The following is a 25,208-nucleotide window of genomic DNA, read 5'->3' as shown; positions in this document are numbered from 1 at the left end:
TATTCGAAAAGAAAATACAACGACCACCTCGTAAATCTCTCAGTGTCTACAAAGTTACTTGCATTCAAATCCCACTTTCCTAGACCAAGAAACGTAGTCTACTAGAGCACTTTGCATACTTTTGGGGCAAATAGTATTGCCTAAAACACAACTGAGTATGTTAACAGATACAATAGATTATAAGTTTTTTTTAAAAAAATAGAGGAAACAGAAAATCTTCAACTTTTTATTGTCCTTAAAATGATCGTTCACATTGTTTTACAAGTCAGAGAAGAAAATACAATGATCATTTAGATATAAAATGCATAATCCAAGAATACCTTCCTTCAAACCAGCGGGGGCACTGCCACGGGTGAGGAAAATGTTGCTGATGAAACAATCATGTATTCTTCATTAGCTTAATATGCAATTGAAACATTATGTTAGAAATATCAAGGAAGAAGCCCCATCAAATGCTAAGTGACTGCACAAATACTGAGAGAATAAATGTATTTAGAAATGAGGTCATCTAAGGGATGAAGGTTAATGCAGAGGTCAGCTGCCCAAAGAACAAAGACTCTGCCTTTCCTGATCCTGGGATACTTGACAAGCAATTTCAAACCTCTCTCCACTTCTCTGGCACGAGCATAACCTGTGCAGCAAGCCGGCATTCCTTGTTGCTTCTTAGCGATGCTCCAGGGCTAAATAAGATAAAATTTATGTGCTATGCTTTCAGCTCCATTGAGGAAAGGCACTGAATAAACTTCAGGATAATTTACGAATCCGAGCTTGCATTAGTCATGTCCAAGTCTGTCTCATAAAAGGAAAAAATGGAAATAGGAGGCCAATGCTGTATGGTTGGTGAAAAGCTCAACAAACTTTAGGCAATGGTGATAAGCTCAAATAATACCACTTTATTTACACAAAATCCTCGACTAATCTGGGAGAATTTCCCAAAACTCCTTCCAACACGCAGACAATAGTTCACTGGTAGAACATCTGGTATATGAATCAGGAAAGTCTGTTATGGCAGTCCTAGTATGTGATCCAATATCTAATTTCCTTTTAATTTACCATAATTATTTTTGTAAAACTTGATGGCTCGACTCCAATGGATATGCTTAGCAAGGATTGCCCAAATCCTGTCTTCTCTTCCTAATCACATTCTGAGGCCAACTTCTCCCTACTTTTATTTTTTTTACCTTTCTTTCCAGGTGGGTTTTCCCTTCTTCCCTCTAGGACTTAATCAGTGTCTGCTTCCTTTAGCAACCTGTATTGAAGAGAAGTAACAAGAGTATAATCGAAAATTTAAACTTGAGCATGTATGTGGAAATCCAATCCTACCAGAAAACTGTTGTAGCTTGTAGCGATGACTTGGTACTCCTGCTTTGGGTTTATCTTGTTTTAATAATGGCCCTCGTATCTACAACTTTCAGTATAACTGAGTTACAGCGCATAAAGTTAATCAGGACAAAGTAGCCACATCATTTAGAAACTATAGGGCCCAAACCGATCACTAACTAGTCTTCCTCAACTGACAACTGACTGCATGATTCCCACTTCCAAAGTCATAATTCTAGTCACTTTCTCTGACCTGCAGGAATGTGTTTATTGGGAGTTTAAAAAGAGAAATCTAGAAGGAAAATGCTATTCATACCAGCATAACAAACCTCGGTGGCTTCTAAATGTCCAAGGAGAGGGATAAAACAAGGAGTATCTTGTATGTCTAAAGCAAATCAGAATGGCTCCTCCAGAGAAAACGCCTGTACACTTCCAGCACCCCTAACCTAACAGCACTTGTTTTTAAAAATAAGTCACATTAAGGTCACATTAAGCCTTGGTTAAGAGGAGGAAAAGGTAGCTGCCCTTCCAAAGTTTATTCATTTAGAGAGGAGCAAATCAAGGGGAATATCACTGTCCTCTGACTAACAACACAGGTAATTGTTTTCCTCATGGTGGTGCCCCTGCATTTTTGTCCCTTTGGAAGTTCCCATGTTTACAAAAGGACATGGCACACACGTACATTTAAAAAAAAAAAAAGAAGAAGAAGAAGGAAAACAAATCACAGGGATGCAAAATGGTCTCCTACGGTTAGTCTGAGTTTGTCATTTTGCTTCTGAGATTTTTCCTATTGGCCTACTTAACGCCAAACCACATACACAATGAATAATGTAAAGGGAGGATGGCTATTTTAAGAAACTGGAAATGCCAGGTAACCACTGTAAGGCCATTAAGATTTTCCCTACACACGCTAATAAGACATGGAGGGGTTCACCGGAAAGGATAAAGTTCTGAGGCTCAAAAACCCAGCACTGCTCTTCCTTACAGACTCTTTAGAAGACTTGAACAGAAAAAATTATCTTCCTTTGGACATGTGAGGAATTTTTAAATCAATCAATAGAGTTTAAAATGTCTCCAATCAAGAAATTTTTCAAAACGCTTTTTTCAAAGAGAGGTCATGTTAACTGAGCCAAAAGAGAAGTGGTATCTGGTCGCCTAAAGGGGGAATGGAAGCCATACATTCTTACTGGAGAATTAGAAAATCATTTTCTCAGTGCCTGCTCATTTCAGAAACAGAAGAATGCACATATATGAGGGTAACAAGATAAACAGGAATTGGACTGAAGAAGTGCCCAGCACACAGACATAATCACTGAGGTTTGGGCAGAATAGATCCAATTTTGGAGATTTCATCTCCTAGTGAGTAGGAGTTTTGACTTCTTCTGGGCCTTAAAAACACATCTGTTTTTCTTTTTTCTATTTGAGAAACTGAAACCCTTTCTCAAGTAGCCTTTTGGCCAGCTTTGTTCATGCCGAGTCGAACAGGGCAATCAGCTACGTCAGACAGAAGCTGTGAGAGGCATTTGCAACCCAACAGACCTCAAAGATGAAGGCAAAAATTTCATCAAAAATTGTAAAATGAAGCTCCAACATATTTCTAACCTAACTACCATAGAGTTAATAAATGCTATGAATGATAATACATAAAATCTAGTACTGCATTCTACAGAGCAGTAAGACCGACCAGGTATCCAGGAACATGTCCTCATCATGGAGGGGTACAAAATGCATAGACTGAATTTCTTTTCTGGATACATTCTACTTAGGCTCTCTGCAAACCTGTAGATTAAAATAGTGTGTACCACTTAGCTGTTTACACTAAAATGGACAAAAGCGACAATTCAGCAGATAATATTTTAACAAAAGTAGCCTAGGGATTTATTTTATTTTATTTTTTGGTTTGGTTTTCTAAAGAAACATACTTGGTTCACTTCTTCTATTCCCTTTTTTTAAGCCCTACAATTTGAATACTGTTCACATCCAAGCAGCACACAAATAATGAAGATGCATTAAAAATAGGAGTCCTCAGGGGAACAGAGGCCAAAAGCGGTGGCGATGAGCGTTCGGTGTGGCCCCTCCTGGCGCTACACGGCTCCCAGGATGGCCTACACCAGCGGCCTGGCTACCAGAGTCGGCAGGAGTCCACGCCTCTGTTCATCGTGGAATTGGATGGACAGTTAAAGGCTTTCTGGAACTCTTCAAAGTTGCTAATTGCACCATTGACCCTGGAAAAGATATGTCACACAGTCCGTGTTATTCACTTCTTCCATATCAGTAGGTTCTGGGTACAACTGCAGCAGCCATACTGCTCTCAGGGATGTTGCATTCATCTCAGCTGTTTATGGGAGAGACAAATGAAGCCCCAAATGGAGAAGTAAAATTCCAAAGAAATTAACAGAGCTGAGGCTAGAACCAGCACCTCCTGAATGCCAGGCACATGCTCTTACGAATCTTCCCAATACCCTCAAATTTCTATAAACTGTAGGGTTTGCAATTCCTATAAATTGTATATACATACAACTGTATAGCCCTATAAATTTATAGACTCCTAGAAATTTAAGGATGTACCAGAAATACTTAGCTTTTCTATTTTTTCCCACTTTTTATGGAAGGTATAACTGATACAAAGTAAAATGTAAAGCTTATCAATTTTGTTCACGTATATATACCCATGTTACTACCACCCAGAGTATTTCCAGCACCTAGAAGGCTCCACTGTGTGCCCTACAAGTAGAACCTCCAAGGAAAACTACTAGTCTGACCTCTGTCACCACAGATTCGTTTTGCTTGTTTTTGAACTTCATATGAATGGAATCACACAATATGCACTCTTTTGTTCCTGACTTCTTTCACTCAATATTATGTCTGCAAGATTCATCCATGTTCTTACTATCTATAAACTATCTTTAAAGACTTCATTCAATCTACAAAAATGCTTTCCTTAATTCCTATTATGTTTGAAGGTTCATATTTACCTAGAATCTGGTCGAGGTAACAAACTAATGAACAGTGAGTGTCTAACTGTTAGTGATGAGTAATGTCTTACTGAAGTTAGTTCCAAAATCTGGTGTTCTTGCAAGTTCTCTGACTGCAGTAAAGACTGTGGATTCCTACTCAGCACTTTCATTTTAACTGCCTTACGGCAGAGGTATTTCCATCGTGTGATTTCTGCTGTACTCAAAATCTATAGTTACCTCAGACATCACTAACAAGCCAGCAAAAACTGCCCCCTCATCTATTTCTTACTCAACTGCATGTTCAAAGGGTTGACTAGAGACTCAGCTTTCTCAGTTATTAACTATTTCTTCCCTAATGACTTTGTTACCTATGGGCATTTGAATGAATATATTGGCCTGTATCCAAACTTCTTGTTTTAGCTGGGATGTATGGGTAGGAATGCATATTTCATAGTGTGATTCACCCTGGGCAAATGTTAAAAAGAGAATTTAGCTGACAATTAGTAAGTATACTCTGCAAATTATCAGCTAAAATCCAACGTTACCAGCAACTAGTTACTAAAAGGAAATTAGTTTCTACAATCTTATCTGTTAAGTAATTAATCTACTGTGTGGCTTCCTTTGTACCATTCGCCAGTGGGAGAATATTTTAGTCCATTAGAGAGTGTCAGCATTTTTGACAGTTTAGCCCAGTGGGGGAGAATTTCTAATACAGTGATTAGATTTTTATGTTACTGGGTAATTTATAGTCAATTCCTGAAACATTTCTAAAGCAAACTTTTAGGAATAAGATTTTCAAATACAGGAGAAATTTTAGGCAATTTTCCTGCACTGTGCTGATGGAGTCACTTAAACATCAAGCAAAGATATCCAGATATATAACATGTTCTAGGCAAAGACTCAATAAAAATTATTATGGTTTCTTGGATTTCCCATTATAATTCTCTGACCCCAACTACAGAAAAGCTCCCTCAAACTGTGCAAGAAACTTAGCACAGGGTAAGTATACTAACTTTAATTTTATTTTTTCTTATTATTTTTTGTACATTCTGACAAATAAGATTGTAATTCATAATCCTCTTCCCTTCACGTGAAGTAATTGTTTTCAAAAAATGATTCAAACTAAAAGCCAAAATGTAGAGCTTTGACTTTAGATATGAATTCTAATAGCTAAATATCACCATACATCCTCTTTTGTGTTCAGAGCTATTCAGAAAGTGGGCATTCATTCATGTCTGCTGGTTGACTGCATGAAAGAACAAGAGGCATTAAATAGGATATCCTAGGACACAAAATAAACCAGAGCTCTACGTGTTTTAAGGCACATAAACTCTCATCCTTGCCTAAGGAGAAAGACATTTTCTGGCCCAGACAAAAAAAAGTAGGGGGCTGGATAAGTCAAATATTCCAGTTTACTGAGCACCCATGGTGCTTTTGGCACCCGTGGATTGGTACCTTTCAAAACCTGGAAGGTAACAAATGGGAATTAATACTAAAGCTATGAATTGGATTCTAAATTATCTTTGGAGTCTTGTACTATCTCACAGATCTCGATACAGCACTAGACTAGAGGTATGAGTAAATGCCTACTACAGAAATTTTTTTTGAAAGTATTCTGACTAAACTAGCTTCCTATTAATGAAAGAAAAGATGCTCAGTTCTGTTTGGCCAGATATTCCTGTCTGCAAAATGGAGATATCGCTGTTCACAATAAGGGCTTTTGTTCAGATCTCCTATGTGGTACGGCACTGGGATGGCTGAGTTGGGGAGGAGGTGGGAGACACACAGTTAAAAATTAGGACCATCGATTTGCCCATTTACCTAAACTGAGGGGGACTGTGAGCACCAATTTGGACTTGTTCTCGGGCAGCTTCTGGTCTGTAGGAATTGCACCTCACCTAAAAGAGAAGAGAATCCCAGTAATTATGTTTCCATTCCGATTACACATTGCCTACCACCTTAACTGCTCCAAATTATACTGAAGAGTAATTTTAGACTCAGTGGATGACAAACAGTTTTAGGAGATCAGATAAAACCTTCATCAGGAGTAACATCCATTATTCTAATCCCCAGAGTAGAAGGTTTGATTGTTGCGCATAACTCCACAACTTGAGTAAATTAGGAGGGTTTCTAGACAAATCTCTTTACTGTTTATTTATCTTTTTTTTTTTTGAGAGAGAGAGAGAGAGAGAGAGAGAGAGAGAGAGAGAGAGAGAGAGAGAGAGCGCACAAGCAGGAGTGGGACAGAGAGAGGGGGGACAGAGGATCCGAAGCGGGCTCCATGCTGATAGCAGCGTGCCCGATGGGGGCTCGAACTCACAAACTGCGAGATCATGACCTGAGCCGAAATCAAGAGTCAGACACTCAACCAACTGAGCCACTCAGGCGCCCCTCTAGACAAATTTCTTAAATCAAGAGAATAGTGTATAAGCCTAGAAATCAACCAATGTATTAACTCAAATAATATAATGCTTGGAATAGCCCTTATCAAATTCCACCATACTCATTCAAACAGGAAAAAAAAAATCAATCAATCATCCCTTATTGAGTATGGTCATGAGAAGTTAGTATTTTGCACCCTAAGTGCGTTGCTTGCCTTACCCCTAGTCAGGGCCTCAGATAGGAGGAGATTTCTCCATGAACTTTGAAGTTAGGCAAAGCTAATGTGACTTGCTCTGACCAACCACATGCAAGCAGAGGTGACAGATGTCACATCCTTGTAGAAGCTTTAAAAACCCAGCGCAAGTTTTTAAGAGTCTTAAGAATAATTTAAGATGCTTCATTAAGATCCAGTGGACATTTCCTCATCTCTATTTCCTACTCCGATGCTGAACATGTGAGCGTGTGTTGAGATAAAGATTCCAAAACCCTGGTCCTTGAGTAATTACTAGGAGCAGAGTCCCACTTTGAACCCCCACTTTCACGTGGGACGTGGAGCAGGAACACAAAAGAAAGTGTCTTTGTACTGTTTGTTCCTGCACCATAACCTACTTAATCCTGACTTGAAGTTTGTCTGGAAACATGATATAGTCTTGAAGTATGAAAAGAACTAGGAGACATGAAATGATGCGGGGAATTCTAAGTGCGGGAGAAAATGGAAGCAAAGACATATTTGAGAGAAAAGAAAAAGCGAGACATTGAGCAGGGATAATGTGTGGTGGATAACGGGCAGCAGTGGGAGGCCAGCAGGGAGAGAGGATGGTGCCGGATTTCTGAAGTCTTGAGCAACAGGCCAAGGGTTTAAACTGTATTTAAACACTGTTTGTGAGCAGGAAAATGACAAAATCATATCTGTAAAAGAATTATCTGGTAGGGGTGCATAGCAGGAGGAGGAAATTAGAGACTAGTTCCAAGAGTATTTATGGGCCTCAGGAAGGTTCCCAATGAGCGGCCACTAAGTAAGTAGAAACAGGAATGAAGAAAAGTAGAAAGATAAGGAGAATGTCTAAGAAAAGAATTAACAGGTCACAGAAAGTACAAGGATACAGGAAGCAGGAAAGGTGATATGATGCTATTGCTTTTGATGAAGATAAACCATCTGAACATGACTGTGAAGATGCTTTTGTAATGTGATTCCTTAATTTCCTCAGAAGTTAGTTGAGATGAAGTTGTTTCTGGCATTCTCTATTACCTCATTTTTTCTTGTTCTGTTTCTTTTTATATTCTTACATTATTATACAGCATTGTTATAGTATTGTCTTTGCTTCATAAATCATTTAAGAGGCTTCTGAAAACACATTACGGTTGTTACTGTTTTCCAAGTATCTTCTCAGGAGGGAAAATAACTTTACTCCCTATAAGCAGACTTATTCCAATGTGCAAAGGCTGAAAATCTCCTCCTTCTGTCAGTAGGAATACCTCCAAGATAGTAACATAAAGTAGCTTTCCATTTTTCCCTAAATCTCTTTAGTTTAAAATAAATCAGATATGCTTTGGAATTTTATTTGAAGACATTTCAAAATTATGAAGATAATATTGCTACCAGTTGGTTTACCTTACATCCAAAAAGATATTGTGGACTAGGATGTAACTAAGATGGACTTTAAGTAAGTAAGAACCAATGGACACTATACTGTGTCCTCGAGATCAAAGGTCAGCAAACTTTTTTCTGTAAAAGGGCAGACATTAAATGGTTTAGGCCTTGCAGACCATAAGGTCTCTGCTTCAACTACTCAGTTCAGCCACAGTAGCATAAAACCAGCCACCCACAACACATAAAGGAAAGAGCATGGCTCTTTTCTAATAAAACAGTTTTTATAAAAATGGACAGCAGGCCATAATTGGCCCATGGGTCGAAGTTTGCCAACCCCTGCTCTAGAAATTTCTAACTACACTGTGTATGCTTATTTGAGATATCTGACCCAGCACTGACCCCAAAGAAGTCTCTTTAATGGAACTGCTACTTAGTCTTACCTTTTATAAACAATTCATCTAAAAATGTCAAGCATCTTCAACATACCCAGCATCTTTGTTGGGTGCTATGGAGATACATAAGAAATATAAGGATCCAGGGGTCCCTGGGTGGCTCAGACGCTTAAGTGTCTGACTTTAGCTCAGGTCATGATCTCCAGTTCGTGGGTTCAAGCCCTGCGTCAGGCTCTGTGCTGACAGCCTGGAGCCTGCTTTGAATTCTGTGTCTCCCTCTCTGCCCCTGCCCCACTCATGCTATGTCTCTCTCTCAAAAAAAGGTTTTTTTCAAGGAAATATAAGGATCCAGAAGATTAGCTATGGATATAAAACTAAAAGTCTTCAACAGTTTGAGAACAATTAAGGACTCAACTGCATAGTAATGAAGGGAATGTAATGTAAAGGAGTTGGAGATTCAAAAAAGAGAGAGAGAGAGTACTGGAGTCCTAGGGAAGTCTGTGGAAAATTTGGAGGAGGTGGAACTCGACGTGGATCCCGAACAATAAAGATGAGACTGAATAATCTCAGGGGGAGGAGTATGAAGAGGGTCACATCATAGAAGGAAAATCATTTAATTTTTTTTTAACGTTTATTTATTTTTCAGACAGAGAGAGACACAGCATGAACGGGGGAGGGGCAGAGAGAGAGGGAAACACAGAATCGGAAGCAGGCTCCAGGCTCTGAGCCATCAGCCCAGAGCCCGACGTGGGGCACGAACCCGCGGACCGCGAGATCGTGACCTGAGCCGAAGTCGGATGTGAGATCGTGACCTGAGCCGAAGTCGGACGCTTAACTGACTGAGCCACCCAGGCGCCCCTATAGAAGGAAAATCAAAAGCAAAGCCACACAGTCAGTAATTGGCATAACAGTGTGGGTTGGAAGTGAGGACACCTGCCTGGCTAAGGGTGAGTCTAGGAGAGTTGCAGGAACTCAGAACTGGTTGGGTACAGTTGAGTAAGACTGAACAGAACTATGAAAGCCAGCTGGACGTGTTTGGTCTTGATGTGGCAGGCACTTGGGAGCCACTGCAGTTCCTTCAGCAGGTTCGTAATGAAATCAAAGTAGTATTCCAGGGTCACATAAGACAGACAGTGGTGGAAAGATGCCAAAGTTGGAAAAACATGCCATAACGCTGTTGGGATAATCCAGAGTCGAAGAGATCAAGGCTTACTCTACAGATGATGAGACAGGCTAATAGGGAAAAAGAGGTTCAATCTGAAGAGGAGTTAAAATGATGAAACATCCAGCTTTGGGGACCCATGTCATAAAAACGAGGATAGACAAATCAAGTAAGACCAAAGAATCTACATTTTCTAACCAGGAAGACCCAGAGACTTGGGGTGTATTGACAGCAATGGGAAAACTAAAAAGGAAAGTCATTTTAGTGACTCCAGTTTTACCGATGTCATGTCGATAAATGATTATTTAGTGTTGTCATGTCAGCTTTAAGAAATAAAAGATCCTGTGGGCACCTAGGTGGCTCAGTGAGTTGAGCATCTGACTTTGGCTCAGGTCATGATCTCATGGTTCGTGAATTCAAGCCCCACATCAGGTTTGTGGCTGTCACAGTGCAGAGCCCACTTTAGATCATATGCCTCCCTCTCTCTCTGCCCCTCCCCAGCTCTCTGTCTTAAAAATAAATTAGCATTAAAAAAAAAAGAAATAAAAGATCCCAGAAAGGTGGGAATCCTTTAGCCAGAGTCAGCCAAAGAAGCTGAGAAAATCAAAAAGGAAGAAAAGCCATAGAAGGAAAATCAAAGCAGCTGTGGAATGAATCAGCTTACTGAGGAACCAATGCAAAGAATGAAGAAAAGAAGGTTGTGCTGTTAACAACTTTGGTCTAGTTTTGAGCATACAGATCTACATAGCCCACTGTGAAGCCATGCATCAGAACCTTCATCAACCCATCTCTGTCTTCTTTGAAAATGAGGCCTACACACTTGTGACATAAGCTTCTATTGTTGTTTTCAGCTCTAGCAGCCTTCACGTACTCTTCTGACTCTTGTGACCACGGGAAACACAGCCTTGAGGGTCCCCCGCAGGTTGAGAGAGGTGGGATACCGTCAGCCCATGAGGCAAAGGAATAGGAGAAACAGAGCAGAGGGCAGGGCCATGAAAGCCAATCACCAGAAAAGGTTATAGGAAGTAGTGCATACTTTAAGAAGTCAGGATATATTAAAGAAATGACAAGTGGTTACCACAGGGCTGGTAACCCAGTTGATAAACAATACCAAAATACCCTGACTCAATCAGTTGATTAATTATGTCCCCAGAATATTAAGAAGATGAAATTTGTCCCGGAAATAAGCAGCAAGATAAAATTTCAGCTCAAATCAAAGTTATGCCATTCAACTTTCGTTCCAAACCTTTCACCATGGGAGCAAGCCAAAGTCTCACATTTCAACTCTGATGCCCCTTCCTTGGCCTACTCACATGAGCATAACTCAGGAAGAAGAGCTGGTTGTTGGTGAATGTGATGCCTGGTAGGAGAGGCTCCTCAAGTCCCTGCCTCTTGTCATTTATCCATTTCCGGTAAGCCTGGAGAGAGAAGTAGAATGGATGATCCTCTGCAATGGTGGCTCTTCTCTTGTTTCATCCAGTGCAGAGATACTCAATATATCCTCCACCATGTGCAAAATGCATCCTGTAAAGTTTTCCTTTAACAACACCAACCTCTGGAAATGCAAATCAATGTCGTATTGCTTAACAGTGAGGCAGGTTCACCGGCTAAAAGACCTGATACTCAACAGATACAGAGAAGCTGGGCCAAAGCATTCACACGTTAAATACCTCCTCCCCCACAAAAAGCTATTCTTTCTCTAACACAATGGCAAGGACTTTGGAAATAAATGTTGGGGTCAACATATTGGGGCCAAATTTTTATTTTTCCAAGTAAAAGGGAAAACTATCACCTGCAATCACCATCACTTTATAAAATATATTTTAATTAGAATACAGGAAGGATGTAACCTGAGGATAACAACCTGGTCTTTACATTAAATGCATTTACCTTTATGAAAATCTTTCCACATCATCCTTAATGCTTCTTATTTAAGCAAAGACCAGTGGATGATGAAAACCTTATTATGGACTGTTACTGGCCAACTATATGAGAACCACTAGCCTCTGGCCATCATTTAGAAGCTTGGTATTTTAAGAGAAAATTGCAAGATGGGCTATAGAGACCGGGTACTCAAGGAAAACTCATATGAACATAGCCCTGAGGAGATTTCTGGAACGTGCTTTGATATTATTGTGAATGCATTTGCTGAAAATCATCCTTTAAATACATGATTCTTCACAACAAATATTATTCTTTAGGGTGACTCTATATCCCGTAAAGAAAGAAAAAAAGAAATGCAGCTCTATTCATATAATAGAGTATGACAGAGTCAATGTGGAAATATAATTCTATTTACAGAAATTACAGAAATCTAACTCCTCAAGAATATGTCTGGAGTGTAAATTGAGGTGCACCCACATGGCGTTCCATAGTTTCATTTTAAAAATCACAGCAAATATGTTGCAGTGCATACCCTAAAAGCTTCCCGCAGACCTCCATTATCAGCAATATTTTCTCCTAGGGTCCTCTTCCCCTTCACCTAACAAAAAGAAAAAAAAAAAAGAGTGTTTCACAGCCAACTACCATTCAGCAGAAGGCATAAATACGATAGCAAGAAAAAGTGCCATATTTTCCAGAGAAAATTACATTCAATAAATCATAGGGTAGTCATAATATATTGTGAGATGGCAAACGAACTCTAGCAAGGTGCTCCTGAATACACTAATTTATATTTATTATGCTACGCATTTCTTTCTCCCCCACCTCCGTATCTTACCAATTTAGCCAGCTCCAATAAAATGTTAACAATACTGAGTGACTCGGGTTTAATGGAGAAAAAGTTGAAATGTCAATACACAAATGACTTTCTCTGATTAATTCATATAATTTGAGTCTTTTCAGTGTGCTTCTGTTTCCAAAAATTTACTATCCACAAAGGAACAAAATTTCAAGACCAACCATCACCATTTTCCCTTCAGCAACTTCCATGAAAAATTAAAAGGAGGGTAGTTCTCATGGGGGACAAAAATCAAACAGAAGTAACACATTCCACAAGGTCAAGGTTTGCAATATGTATGATAAGCAGCCAAGCACGGGGAAGAAATTCCTCCAAACATTTGAAGATTGTTTCTTAAATCCCTAAATAGGCTAGGATAAAAAAAAACATTCCAAACCAACACAGCCCACAAGCCAGAATCTAACCTGCCGCTCATTTTTGTACAGGCTGTGAGGTAAAACTGGATTTTACAATTCTCAGTGCATAGGGGAAAAAAAATCCAAAGAAGGGGAATATTTTGTGGCATATGAAAATTAGATGAAATTCAAATTCAGTGTCCTTCATTCAGGTTTATGGGAACACAGCCACGCCCATTTGTGTCCATAGGGTCTGGGGCACTCCCCTTGCTACAGTGGCCTAGTTAAGTAGTTGCAAAAGAGACCTATGGCCCACAAAACCTAAATCACTTACTGCCTGGCCCTCTGCAGACCAAGGTTGTCAATCCCTGCCTAAGAGGCAGAATAATGCCCCCTCTCCCCTACCAAAGACGTCTATGTCCTAATTTCCTGGAGCCTGTGAAAATGTTATCTTTTGTGGCAAAAGGAAATTGTAAAATATGATTAAGTAAAGGATCTGGAGAATTAGCCTGCATTATCCAGGTGGGTCTAATGTAACTACAAGGGTCCATATAGATAGAGGAAACGGGAGGAGTGATGCAATGTGAGATGTGACCAGCTACTGCTGGTTTAGAAGAAAGGCACCATGAGTGAAGGAATGTGGCCAGCCTCTAAAAGCAAGAAACACCAAGGAAACAGACTCTCCCCCAGAGCAGCTAGAAAGGAAAACAGCTCTGTGTCACCCTGATTTCAGCTCACTGAGACCTGAGCGGGACATCGAGGACTGCAAAACAGTGTTTGTGTTGTTTCAAGCCATTAAGTTTGTGGTGATGTGTGATAGCAGCAACAGGAAATGAATACACCCTGCTGTAAACTTGAAAGCCATGGGTCCTACCCATTCTTTACTTTCAGGCTAGCCCAAGCACCCAGGTATCAAGCAATACCAATGGATAAAAACCAATCTTCGGAGAGCATTAATTTCTGTAATCACCCAGGACTCTCCTAGCTTCAGTCCTCTAAGTTCCCACTCTGGCTTCACATATATTCTTCTTTGACAACAATCTTACAAATTAAGTGCTGTTACCACCACCCTTGTTTAACAAATAAGGAAAGAACAGAGTGTGTAGCAGATGTCTACAGATGTCGTTGTTGCAGATGTCGCTGGTGTCACACTAGATCCCCTTTTCCATCAGGACTGTACCCCCATTTCTCAACTGCTACCAGCTCAGAAAGATTAAGCTTAGCTTAGGGGACTCACCACACTTGAAGATTCCTGGGAGGGGATACCCCAACTCTCAGTAACTGACTGATGAGCAGTTAGAACTGCCTAGCCCCCTAACCCCCGGCTGAACAATTCCTATGGTGTGATTCATGCTCCAGAACCTGGATCAGGCTGAGGCTAAACTCCTGAAACCAACAGGTTTTCCTTACCCTCGTACAGGTCTCTCCTGAAACTACTTCCTAAATAAATCCCTTACCTAAGAAACCCCTTCTTGGGCTTTGTTTCTGGAGAACCTAACCTAAAACAGAGTGATTAAATCAACTGCCCACATTTCACGGGGATTCAAACCCAAAAAGTCTGTGTCTAGAGTTTTTGCCTCCTAACATGCTACCTTCTCAAATCTCAACTGCTCTTGACTCCATTGCATCTGCTTATACCTACTCATGCCCATATTTAATTTCCTTCGTTGTTTCTCTAAGCTTTATCAAAATTGGAGGTTTGAGGAGTGGCCTCACCCCTCTGGCTCCTCCCCCTCACTCTAGACCACCTCCGTAGACCATATGGCCCTAGGTTGGCCTCTCACCAGCTGGGAATAGTCTGCTTCTGTGGCACTCCCCTGGAGCACTCCCCAGTTCACTGCAATGGACTCAGGCATGGAAGACCAGCATCCATAAATGGAGCCAGAAAATAAACTGTGGCCCTTTATACCCACAAAGGAAGCCGCCCCCTCTCCTCCGGGATAGAGATTGAAGCTGTTTTCTGACAGTTGAGCGGATTTTGCCAGGACAGGCATCCCCTTTCTATCGTCCTTGTGACAAAGGTACACATTTGCCAGAATTCAGTTTCAGTGTCTGACATTTTAGCCCAAAAGGATGCTGTGGAATAGTCCCCCTCCCAACACACTAGCTAGGAATAAAATGAGCTTAGAATGTGAGAACCACAGCATGATATGGTGAAAAGAATGTGGATCTCAGACTCACTCTAATCTAGACTCTACTGTGGTTTTTCATCTCTTTGAGCCTCAGTTTTCTTATATGTAAAATAAGCTAGCAATATGTATACCTCTCAGGACCAGTATGAGGATTACATTTGTTTCGGCTGATTGAAAAGTCTACCACCATGCCTGCATATAACAATCATCACGAAATATACATTCCCTTCCTCTAAAAAAACTGTTCTTCTATTGGTTTTTGTTGTTGTTGTTGTTTTCGGTCCCACAAAATTTGGTTTTGTTTTTCTGTAGGATGGGGCACCTATGAGTATGTGACAAAGTATTAGTAATAGTAACAACAATTTACTGAGCACTTACTGCACGTCAGCCATCATGCTGGTGCTTTACATAACGGCAGCCATTTAATTCTTACAACAAATGAATGAGTTCAGGAACAGTGACCCATTTCACAGATGAAGACACTGAGAATCAGGAACATTAAGCAACTTTCCCAAGTTCAAAAAACTTGCAACTGGTTGAATCAAGATTTGAACCTCTAGCTGACTCTAGAACCCCTCCCTCCCCTACACTTTTCTTGAAGCAACATATATTCTAGATGGATTTTCACAATGTGATAACTCCTGAATTGAATACTGATAAACAGAAGCACCCATTTTACATCTTCTCATGACAGAGTTGTAGATATTAAAATACACACACATACACATACACACACATACACACACACACACAGAAATGGCTTTCCAGAACAATGATGAAAGAGCTACAGAAACTATTCAAGGATACAGCCTCTGGTTTCTCTGCCTGGATAAAGAACAGTGTTCCTTGTGCTGAATATGGTTGAAGAAGTAGAGGACCAAGTCAGTTCTGTGTGGTCTCTTGTTCCTGTTAGGTGTGGTACCCTTAACTATACGAATTAGGGGCATACAGGGTGCACATGTGTGTTTTAGAGTGAGGGCTTCCTGCAGATCCATACCCTACCAACAATTCTTCACTATTGGCTTCTTAACGGTCAAATACAATGCAAGAAATCTATTTCTTATAATTATGAAAGCAGGGGTAGAAAACGCAATAAAAAACTACAAAGAAAAATTCGTATAGGGAGCAGAAATGAAAACCTGATCAAACCAGCAAAATAAGGAAAAGGAAAAAGAATTAAAAATAATATACAGGAGATAAACTACAAAGAGAAAACTATAAAACTGTGTTTGAAAATGTAAAATAAGAACCAGACAGAAAGGCATACCATGTTCTTGAACAAGAAGACTGTATAATAAACATGTCAATTCCATACAGTAACTGTGATTTAACTTAGAATCCCAATGGGATTTTCTTTGGGGCACAGGGTAACCTGTGGGTAACATGATCTTGGACCAACTACAGAAGTATATTTGCCTGAGAATGGGCAACCACGTAAAAGAAGAACAGTGAGGGAGAGTTTATATTGACACATACCAGAACAATCCTTATAACAATGGTAATAAGGGCTTGGTAAAGAAATCAACAAATAGACCAGCAGAGTAGAACACATAATCCAAAAATTGATGTCAATATATATAAGATTCTAAAATTTGACAAATAATCGATTCAGTGAGAAAAAAAAGTCTTTTAATCAGTGATGGTAGATCAATGGACTATCAGAAGAAAAGTAATCACTCATATTAAATTCCATAAAAAAATAAGTTTTACATGCATCAAGATTTAAATGTAAAATAACACAACAACAAAAATTTTCCCAAAAAGCTAGGAAACTATATATATGACATACAGTGGAAATACAGAAACTATTTTTAAGAGAAATAGGTATCTTTGGCTATATAGAAATGTTTAATTTTTGTAGGTCAAAGATGCCATATATAAAATCCAATGGATGAGCAATATACTTGGGGGAAAACACTGTAATGTGGATAAAATTTTAACATCGGTAATTTTTTTAAAAGTTCTCATATATTGACAAGAAAATAACTGAATAGAGAAATGCTCTTTCGTGTATCACTGGTGAGAATATGAAATAATGTAAGTTGTTGGTGACAGTAGGAACCTATCTTATACGGACAAAAAGAACATGAACCTAACGACTGTTTATTACAGCAGCATTTACTGTTGGAAAAGAATTGGAGACAAAGCATAACCTCTCTCAACCAGAGGTTAGTTGAGTATGTCAGACACACTCACAATGTGGACTTCTGGACAGTCACTGAAAACCATGAACTAAAGGGGTGCGTGTATGCATGTCTGTCTCCACATGAGCATGGGAAACAGTGTACCAGGGTGATTAAGATGAATTACAGGTAGGCAAGCTAAGAGTGATGACAGGGAAAGGGGAAGGGGACGGACATGAAGACAAGAAAGGAGCAGAATCTGACACACACAAGCAGCATGTATAAAGTCGCATTCTTGTCTTCATGGAAATTTATGTATGTATACCTAAGAAAAAAAGAGGCATTTTAAAAGTACATTTCTTTTGTTCAAACATCTGTAATTAACATCTCTTAACCAATTCAGAGTCATTTAATTCAAATTAGTGAGATTTCAACGAATTAAACTAAAGTAGTAGTTTGGAAGGAAAATGTTTTAAATGATATGGAATATAGATTTATAAGAGTTGTACTGTTTGTGTTTGCAACAAGACTTTCTATATTTGTCTGAATCTAGGAAAACAAACGAATGTTTAGGCCTGTGATTCTCAAACTCCAGATTGAATCAGAGTCAGCAGAGGGTTTGTGAAAAGACAGCCAGCCAGACTGACTATCAGCATTCCCCTCCCTCCAGGATTCTGGGTCAATAGGTCTGTCATAAGACTCGAGAATTTGCATTTCTAACAAGTTCCAAGGAGAGGCTGAGGCTGTTGTTTTAGAAACCACACACCAAGAACCAATGGGCTAAAGGAAGCTAATGTCCAAAAGAGAAAAAATGAGATGCTCCACAAGACGCTCCTTCACCACAGTTGTACTTACATTTAAGCCAGCTTTCCGCCAATAATAGTTGCTATATTGGTTAACCATGCACTTTGTTTTTTCTTTAAACTTTTCTTCTGAGTCAGTAGACCACCAAGGATCCAGGTTTCCATTTTTATCATATTTTCTACCTAGCAAAAAAGGAAAATTAAAAGATATTTGTACTACCTGTGTTCTCCTCTAGATTTTTATGGTTTCACATCTCACATTTCGGTCTTTAATCCATTCTGACGTTATTTCTGCGTATAGTGTAAGCAAGTGGTCCAGTTTCATTTTTGTTTTCCCTGCACATAGATGCCCAGATTTCCCAAAACCATTTGTTGAAGAGATTGCCTTTTTCCCCACTGGATATTCTTTCCTGCTTTGTCAAAGATTAACTGACTATATAATTGTGGGTTCATTTCTGGGGTCTCTATTGTGTTCCATTGATCTATGTGTCTATTTTTGTGCCAGTACCATACTGTTTTGATGGCTACAGCTTTGTAATATAACTTTGGAAGTCTGGAATTATGATGCTTCCCGCTTTGCTTTTCTTGTTCAAAACTGCTTTGGCTATTCAGAGTCTTTTGTGATTCCATACAAGTTTTAGGATTGTTTGTTCTAGCTCTGTGAAAAAATGCTGTTGGTATTTTCATAGGGATTACATCATTTTCCCAAAGAAGACATCCAGATGGCCAAAAGACACATGAAAAGATAACTCCACATAGTTCCACATAACTTATCATCAGTGAAATGCACACCAAAACTACAATGAGATCATCTCACACTTGTCATAATGGCTAAAATCAACAACACAGGAGACAACAGGTATTGGCAAGGATGTGGAGAAAGGGGAACCCTCTTAGACTGTTGGTGGGAATGGAAACTGGTGCAGTCACTGGAAAACAGTATGGAAGTTCCTCAAAAAGTTAAAAATAGAACTATCTTATGATTCAACAATTGCACTACTAGGTATTTACCCAAAGAATACAAAAATACTAATTCAAAGGGCCACGTGCACCCCAATGTTTACAGCAGCATTATCTACAATAGCCAAATTATGGAAACAGCCCAATTGTCCACTGATGGATGAATGGCTGAAGACAGATAGACAGACAGACAAAGATATAGACACAATACACATACACAGTGGAATCTTATTCAGCCATAAAAAAAAGAATGAAATCTTGCCACTTGCAATGACATGGATAGAGCTAGAGATTATAATGCTAAGTGAAATAAGTCAGTCAGAGAAAGACAAATACTTGTCTGTGGAATTTAAGAAACAAAGCAAACGATCATAAGGAAATAAAAGAGAGAGAGAAGCAAACACCAAGACGAGTCTTAAAACTACAGAGAACAAACTGATGGTTGCCAGAGGGGAGATGGGTGGGGCAGGGGTGAAATAGGTGATGGGGATTAAGAAGGGCACTTGTCTTGATGAGCACCTGGTGATGTACACCTGAAACTATACTATAATGTATGTTAACTAACTGGAATTTAAATAAAAAGAAAAAAAAGATATTTGTACTATTTATGGAAACTAATTTCTCCATTTCCCCTTTCCCTCAATTCAATAGGCCTTGAGAAAGCAGTTCCAGTAGCATGGACCACTCCTGGGAGCAGCTCCTACCTTCTCTCCAGTGTCACAGGTTAATTGTAGAAAGGGGGGAAGGAGAAAGAGGAAGTTCTTTCTTTCTAAGTAAAAAGAACATTTTAAAAATAAGATTCATCAACTTATGGTATGCACATTCTGAACCAATCTTGACTTCTTTGTTTTCATCTGATGTGACCCAAACTGTTCTCTGGATTATGAAACGAAATGGCTTCATTCAGAAAGTCCATGAAGGGAGACGGAGCACCAGGACCAGTGAAATTCCAAACAGTCCATGGGAACAGTCTAATGAGTCATTCACACTGTGAGACTGTAGCCCCTGACTCAACCCTGTAGGAATGTGTTTCCTCCAAGTTGCTAGGAGCCGAGACACACATAAAACCTCTGTTATGAATCATTCCACAGCCATCAGTGTGCATGGAAGGCCCATCTGTCCTGCTTGGACAAGGAAGGTTGCTCTAAAAAGAGAACTTGGAACAAGAATGGAAATCTCCAAAACATAATGGAAAAAAGATCAGTTATACATGCTTTTTTGCCATAGGCTCACTCTTCATTTTCTCTACACCCTTCAAAAGAAGTCTGAGTGTATCTAAACTGTCTTCATACTCAAGATTACTATTGGTTTGAATTTAATTATGCAAAGAACTCTTCAGTGGGCTTACAAGAAAGTCCTAGAAGCAAAGGTGTTAATTGGAATAATCCAAGGCTCTTCAGCAGGAGTGGATGCCATTACCACCAACCCCTGGAAGGGCACGGAGTCACTGTCTTCCACACACTATCCAACCAATCATTAAACAGTTACAGGGCATGTAGTTAACTATGTGACTCTCTGTTCTAAGTACTGGTTACAGACTGAAATTGGCATCATTAGATTATGTCCTTGGAGAATGACTTCAGAAGGCCTCCAAAAGATTCACAGCGAGAACTGTACTTAAATTTCCCAGGAAGAAAGGCCCAGAACCAAGAGATCACTTCTGGGTTATGTTTCTTAGCTAAGACACTCCTCTTAGATAAACCAAACATGGAAAGACAGAAAGTGTAGCTCCGGAAATTGAGAGGAGCACAAGGTAGCTATATTTTAACAGGGAGGGGAGAGGCCACGGGAACCAAAACCCTAGATGATTCAGGAAGGGTTGGTGGGAGCACAGGAAGAATTGCCCAGAAGGAGAACCAGGCCTTCCGGTCAGCATCCAGGAAAGGATGGTGGAGACACCACAGACATGGAAGAAAAAGGTCCTTTCTATAACAATGTTGCCTTGTGCCAGTCGGCTCCTTGCATCTGCCTGTCACTGTGCAGATGTGGATACGATTATCATTTGCTACTAATTCATAAATTTCAGAGTTTTCATGTGGCTTTCCAATAATGCTCAAAGGTAAAGGAGAAAGGAGTGCCAATTACAAATGATGACAACCTACAAGGGGCAATAATTTCTTTAGTTTATGCATAGTCTGCTCTTGTGCTTAAATCTCATCAGGATACACAGCATATTCTATATTTTGCATTATTAGGAAAGCATAGCCTTTTTAAAAAAATCTAAAGATATGCCAGCATAGAGAAAAACACAGCTTAAGCATTGCATAATCCTTGAAATCGTATAAAGGAATCAGGCAGCCAAGCTCCGGAGTCCTAACTGGCTGAATCCTAACTTGGCAGCATGTATAATCATCTTCGGAGCAGAGCTCACACCTCCAGGGAGAGCATCTCAAGATGGTGAATAAAGAAGTGACAGAGGGGAGAGGCTATGAAGCAATTCCTGTAACTATCATGGCAGCTACAGCAATCCTGATCTAAATGCAAAGATAATTTCAGTGAAATTACAAGGTCTTTTTTTTTCATGCTATTCCATCACCAATGGGAACAATTATTTATTTATGGCAAGCTATCACAGCAAGGCATGGGGGGAATTTTTCAATCAGCACTCACACTGCTTTGGATAATCTTCAATCTATGGTGATGCCACTATGCAAAGATAATAGCAACAATTAACATCTGTATCATCAACATTATCATAAAAGCAGCTGCTTATACAATGAATCAGTACTTACCATTATTATCAAATCCATGTGTAAATTCATGTCCAACAATTACTCCTATAGCTCCATAACTCAGAGATCTATGGTATAAATATATAATTTGGAGAAAATTAGAAGCATGAACCTCAGAGCATAATCGTTTAATTTTTCTTAATGAAAAGCCAAGATAATCTGTTTTCTAGTAACTGCAACTTATAACCACACCCTCAAAATTGTAAAAAAAAAAAAAAGAAAAAATCTAAACATACCCTTCTCATTGAAATGGACAAAGAAAATCAATTGTAATACTGCCACAATGACCATGTATGAAATTAGGGATGCAAAAGAGATGGCTTCTAAAGTCCCTTCTAGCCCTAAGGTTTCTATGATTCTGTATCGGCTCTAGCCACTTTATATTTATAAACATCCAAAGCAGCAGCAGGGTTTGAGAAGACCCTGTCTGTAAACATACCATTTATTTTTTATCTGAGAACTGTTGAAAAATCACTATAGACTTAGAAGTTAAATTGTTTCCCAAATGCAATCATAAAAAAGGAACAGAGCAGAGATTGAAAGAGATCACTGCTTTCAAAGGTAGTCACATTCCCTTGCTTCTGTGAAAGACAAGCTTATGAGTGAATGGCAAAGATCATGAAGACTTAACCAGATTTGGAAATTGCAGAATCATAAGCCAACAGTGGTTGTTTCGTGGTGCTGTTAGGTAGCAGTAGAGAACTGAAACAATATATTAATGATATATGAAGAAATCCATAAGGAGGCCTCTGGATGTTTTTGTGTGTGTGTGTGTGTGTGTGTGTGTGTGTGTGTACACACACGCGCGCCCTCCCCTCCCTCCAGGATTCTGGGTCAATAGGTCTGTCATAAGACTCAAGAATTTGCATTTCTAACAAGTTCTAAGGAGAGGCTGAGGTGCGTGTGCACATGCGTGCATGTGTGTGTGTGTGTGTGTGTGTGTGTGTGTGTGTGTGTGTGTGTCTGTCTGTGTGTGTCTGGGACCTCTCTCAACTCTAAGTTCCATGAAGGCCAAACCCTTACCAGTTTGATCCACTACTCAATTCTCTGTACCTAGTATACAGTAAAAAAGTAACAATCATTTAATCGGTTAATTAACTTTACCATTTCATGCAAGTGATAGGTCTGCATGTAATTTAGTTTATTTAACACGTGGATGAGGATTAAAGACAACTTAAAATCCTTGTTATGAGGATTCTTTCTGAGATTTGCAATTATGCTGGAAATATTTTGCACTTGCCTCCTGACATGCAACATCAAAGTTACCCAGCAAATGGAAAGGACCCGTAAGTGGAAAGAATGAGAATATTTGAAGCAACATGTTATTACAGGACATAATGATCCTTAACATGTTAATTGTTTGTCTCAACTATAACCAAATAAGTGCTGTAAGATTTCATTTTTCCCCTTGGTGGCAATTCTTTCCTTTGTTATTTCTTTCCTGCAAGGTAATTTGCATTTGAACAAAAACGCTTCCTACTGTTTTTACATCATTGCAAACCTTCATTAAAGAAGTTAGAGTAAAATTATGCATTTCAATCATGGAGCTATCATGGCAGTGTGTGACAAACTTGTAATTTTACATTGTGCTAGTTTCTGCAGCAGTAGCTGTCACTATGCAGCCTGCGACATTTCTTTTTTTCATACCTCTCAGCCCTGACAACAGGACTCAGTCCTCTACCACCCTTGGTCAATGCTGTTGACCGGAGGAATTTCAGGGATGAACAATGGAAGCTTACAGGAACTGCTCTACAATAAATGTCCCTTAAGAAGGGCTGCTCCAAAGAGCTTCCTCTTTGCAAAGGGTAATAGAGAACTCAGAAAATGACCGAATTATTCCAAGTTCCAATACTCAGTCACATAATCATGATCCTTTGGACAGGAGACAAGAAAAGGTAATTCTCTATGACTGAGCCTTACAATGATCATATTTCATAATGCTCAGTTCACATCTTCCATTTTATCAACGGCCATAATTATCAACGGCCATATGACATAATTAGCATGTCATAAAAATAAATAAGTAAACTCGCATGCTTTTTGAAATGTGACTGGCTGGCCAGAAACAAGAAGACTGCTGCAGAGAAAACTCCAGCCTTCCAAATGTGAAATGGCAAAGATGACAATTTTTGCACCTACTCAGTTGCTCTTCTGTTCTTACTGCCCCATGGGTTTAACACATGCACTGGATTTTGCTGTCAAGAAGAGGACAGCCAGACTTCTGTCTGGAGCAACCATGATCTCATGCTGTCAACAAGGAAGGGCCACTTTGCCTGAATCAGAGGCAAGGGCCTACCTAGTCCACAGTCCCATTCCAAAAGTCACAGGACTTCTCCTTGGGCATTTCCAATAAGCAGGGGCTCATGAGGGGGACCGTTCCCTCAGGAGGTTCTAAATAACACAGCTCTCCTTAACACTGAACTGGAATCTTTCCTACAGCTGCTATCTATTGGTCTAGTAGAGTCTCTAGCTGAATACCCTCTGACCCCCTGAGTACAGCAAGTTGTCTACCACCTTCACTCTCCTTCAGTAATGTAAAGACACTTACAAGGTTCCCCCTCCAGTGTCCTCAAGTTCTTTCAATTGCTTTTCTTTAGTCAGGGATTCTAGACCAGCATTTCCCAAAACATAGGGAAAGGGGGAGTTTAGGAACCGCTGGATTAAACACATTTCAATAGGTTTCCTTCTTGCGGAACTTCTTGGAAATTTTTATGCTGCTGAGTATTGTAATTTTCCAAAACAAAAGGGAGGATGACCGACCTCTATTACTGCATTGTGGAACACACACTTTGGGATGTTGTCTTGGGCTACTGACAGTCTGATTCATTCCTCTAAAAACACTTTAGCTTGTTGATATCCCCATAATTAGAGCCAACATTCAGGCAAGGACTAAGCTGACCAGTGTGAACACAAAGGATGCCCACTGGCTGAATCTGGAGGCTATCCATCCAAAACAGATGTATGGAAAGCCATCTCAGTGGACTGCGATTCCCATGTCTCCAGCATCTCGATCTTTCCAATGCCAAATACCCAAAAGACGCTTAATAATTACTCACGGAGCAGATATAGTAATACAGGGTGGAAGGCTTCAGTGAGGACATAGATTCTTTAGGATAAAAAATACAAATCTTTCTCCCACCCAAATACCAAATATGGCTCAGCGTAAGGTTGAGCTAACAAACACTAACATTATTTCCCAGGTTCCTATGAGTTTCACTTTTATATCAGAAAACCATGCTCACAGACCCAATAAACAAATTCACTTAATCAGTAACTTCAAAACCTAACCAGACGATTTCCAAGTCTCCAGATATCTAACAATAATAAGAGAAGTGCACTCAAATTGCTAATGATAAGCAGAATCAAAGAATTTGAGCACATTTTTAGTTTGAAGGGAATTTAGACAATATTTAGCCTAGATATTTATTTTTATAGAAATATCTGCAAATTTTTAATCTTAATAATAGGGAAAATTGATTCCAATAAAAACTATGCAGCTGAGGCCTGGGATGATATTAATGGATTTGGCTAATACAAACCAAGAATTTTCATTTATCCTAACGCAGTGCTTCCCTACAG

At 39.5% G+C, this 25,208-nt stretch overlaps 1 protein-coding gene across 6 annotated transcripts in view; it reads right to left on the bottom strand.

Moving 5' to 3' along the window:
* Positions 1-240: 240 nt before the first annotated feature.
* The window catches only part of PHEX (phosphate regulating endopeptidase homolog X-linked), a 232,999-nt gene continuing 208,031 nt past the window's right edge, over positions 241-25,208 (bottom strand). For all 6 annotated transcript variants that reach the window (XM_042975235.1, XM_042975236.1, XM_042975237.1 and 3 more), the window contains 6 exons: positions 21,630-21,697; positions 17,990-18,120; positions 12,221-12,286; positions 11,118-11,222; positions 6,099-6,175; positions 241-3,545 (listed from right to left, as the gene is read on the bottom strand). In XM_042975235.1, coding sequence (XP_042831169.1) covers positions 3,443-3,545; positions 6,099-6,175; positions 11,118-11,222; positions 12,221-12,286; positions 17,990-18,120; positions 21,630-21,697 — 550 coding nt within the window. In that variant the 3' untranslated portion in view covers positions 241-3,442. The remainder of the gene's footprint in view (positions 3,546-6,098; positions 6,176-11,117; positions 11,223-12,220; positions 12,287-17,989; positions 18,121-21,629; positions 21,698-25,208) is intronic.

Source organism: Panthera tigris, chromosome X, assembly GCF_018350195.1.
Source record: "Panthera tigris isolate Pti1 chromosome X, P.tigris_Pti1_mat1.1, whole genome shotgun sequence".
NCBI lineage: Eukaryota > Metazoa > Chordata > Mammalia > Carnivora > Felidae > Panthera > Panthera tigris.
The sequence above is the reverse complement of the archived record's forward strand: the minus strand, read 5'-3'. Positions and strand labels throughout refer to the sequence as shown.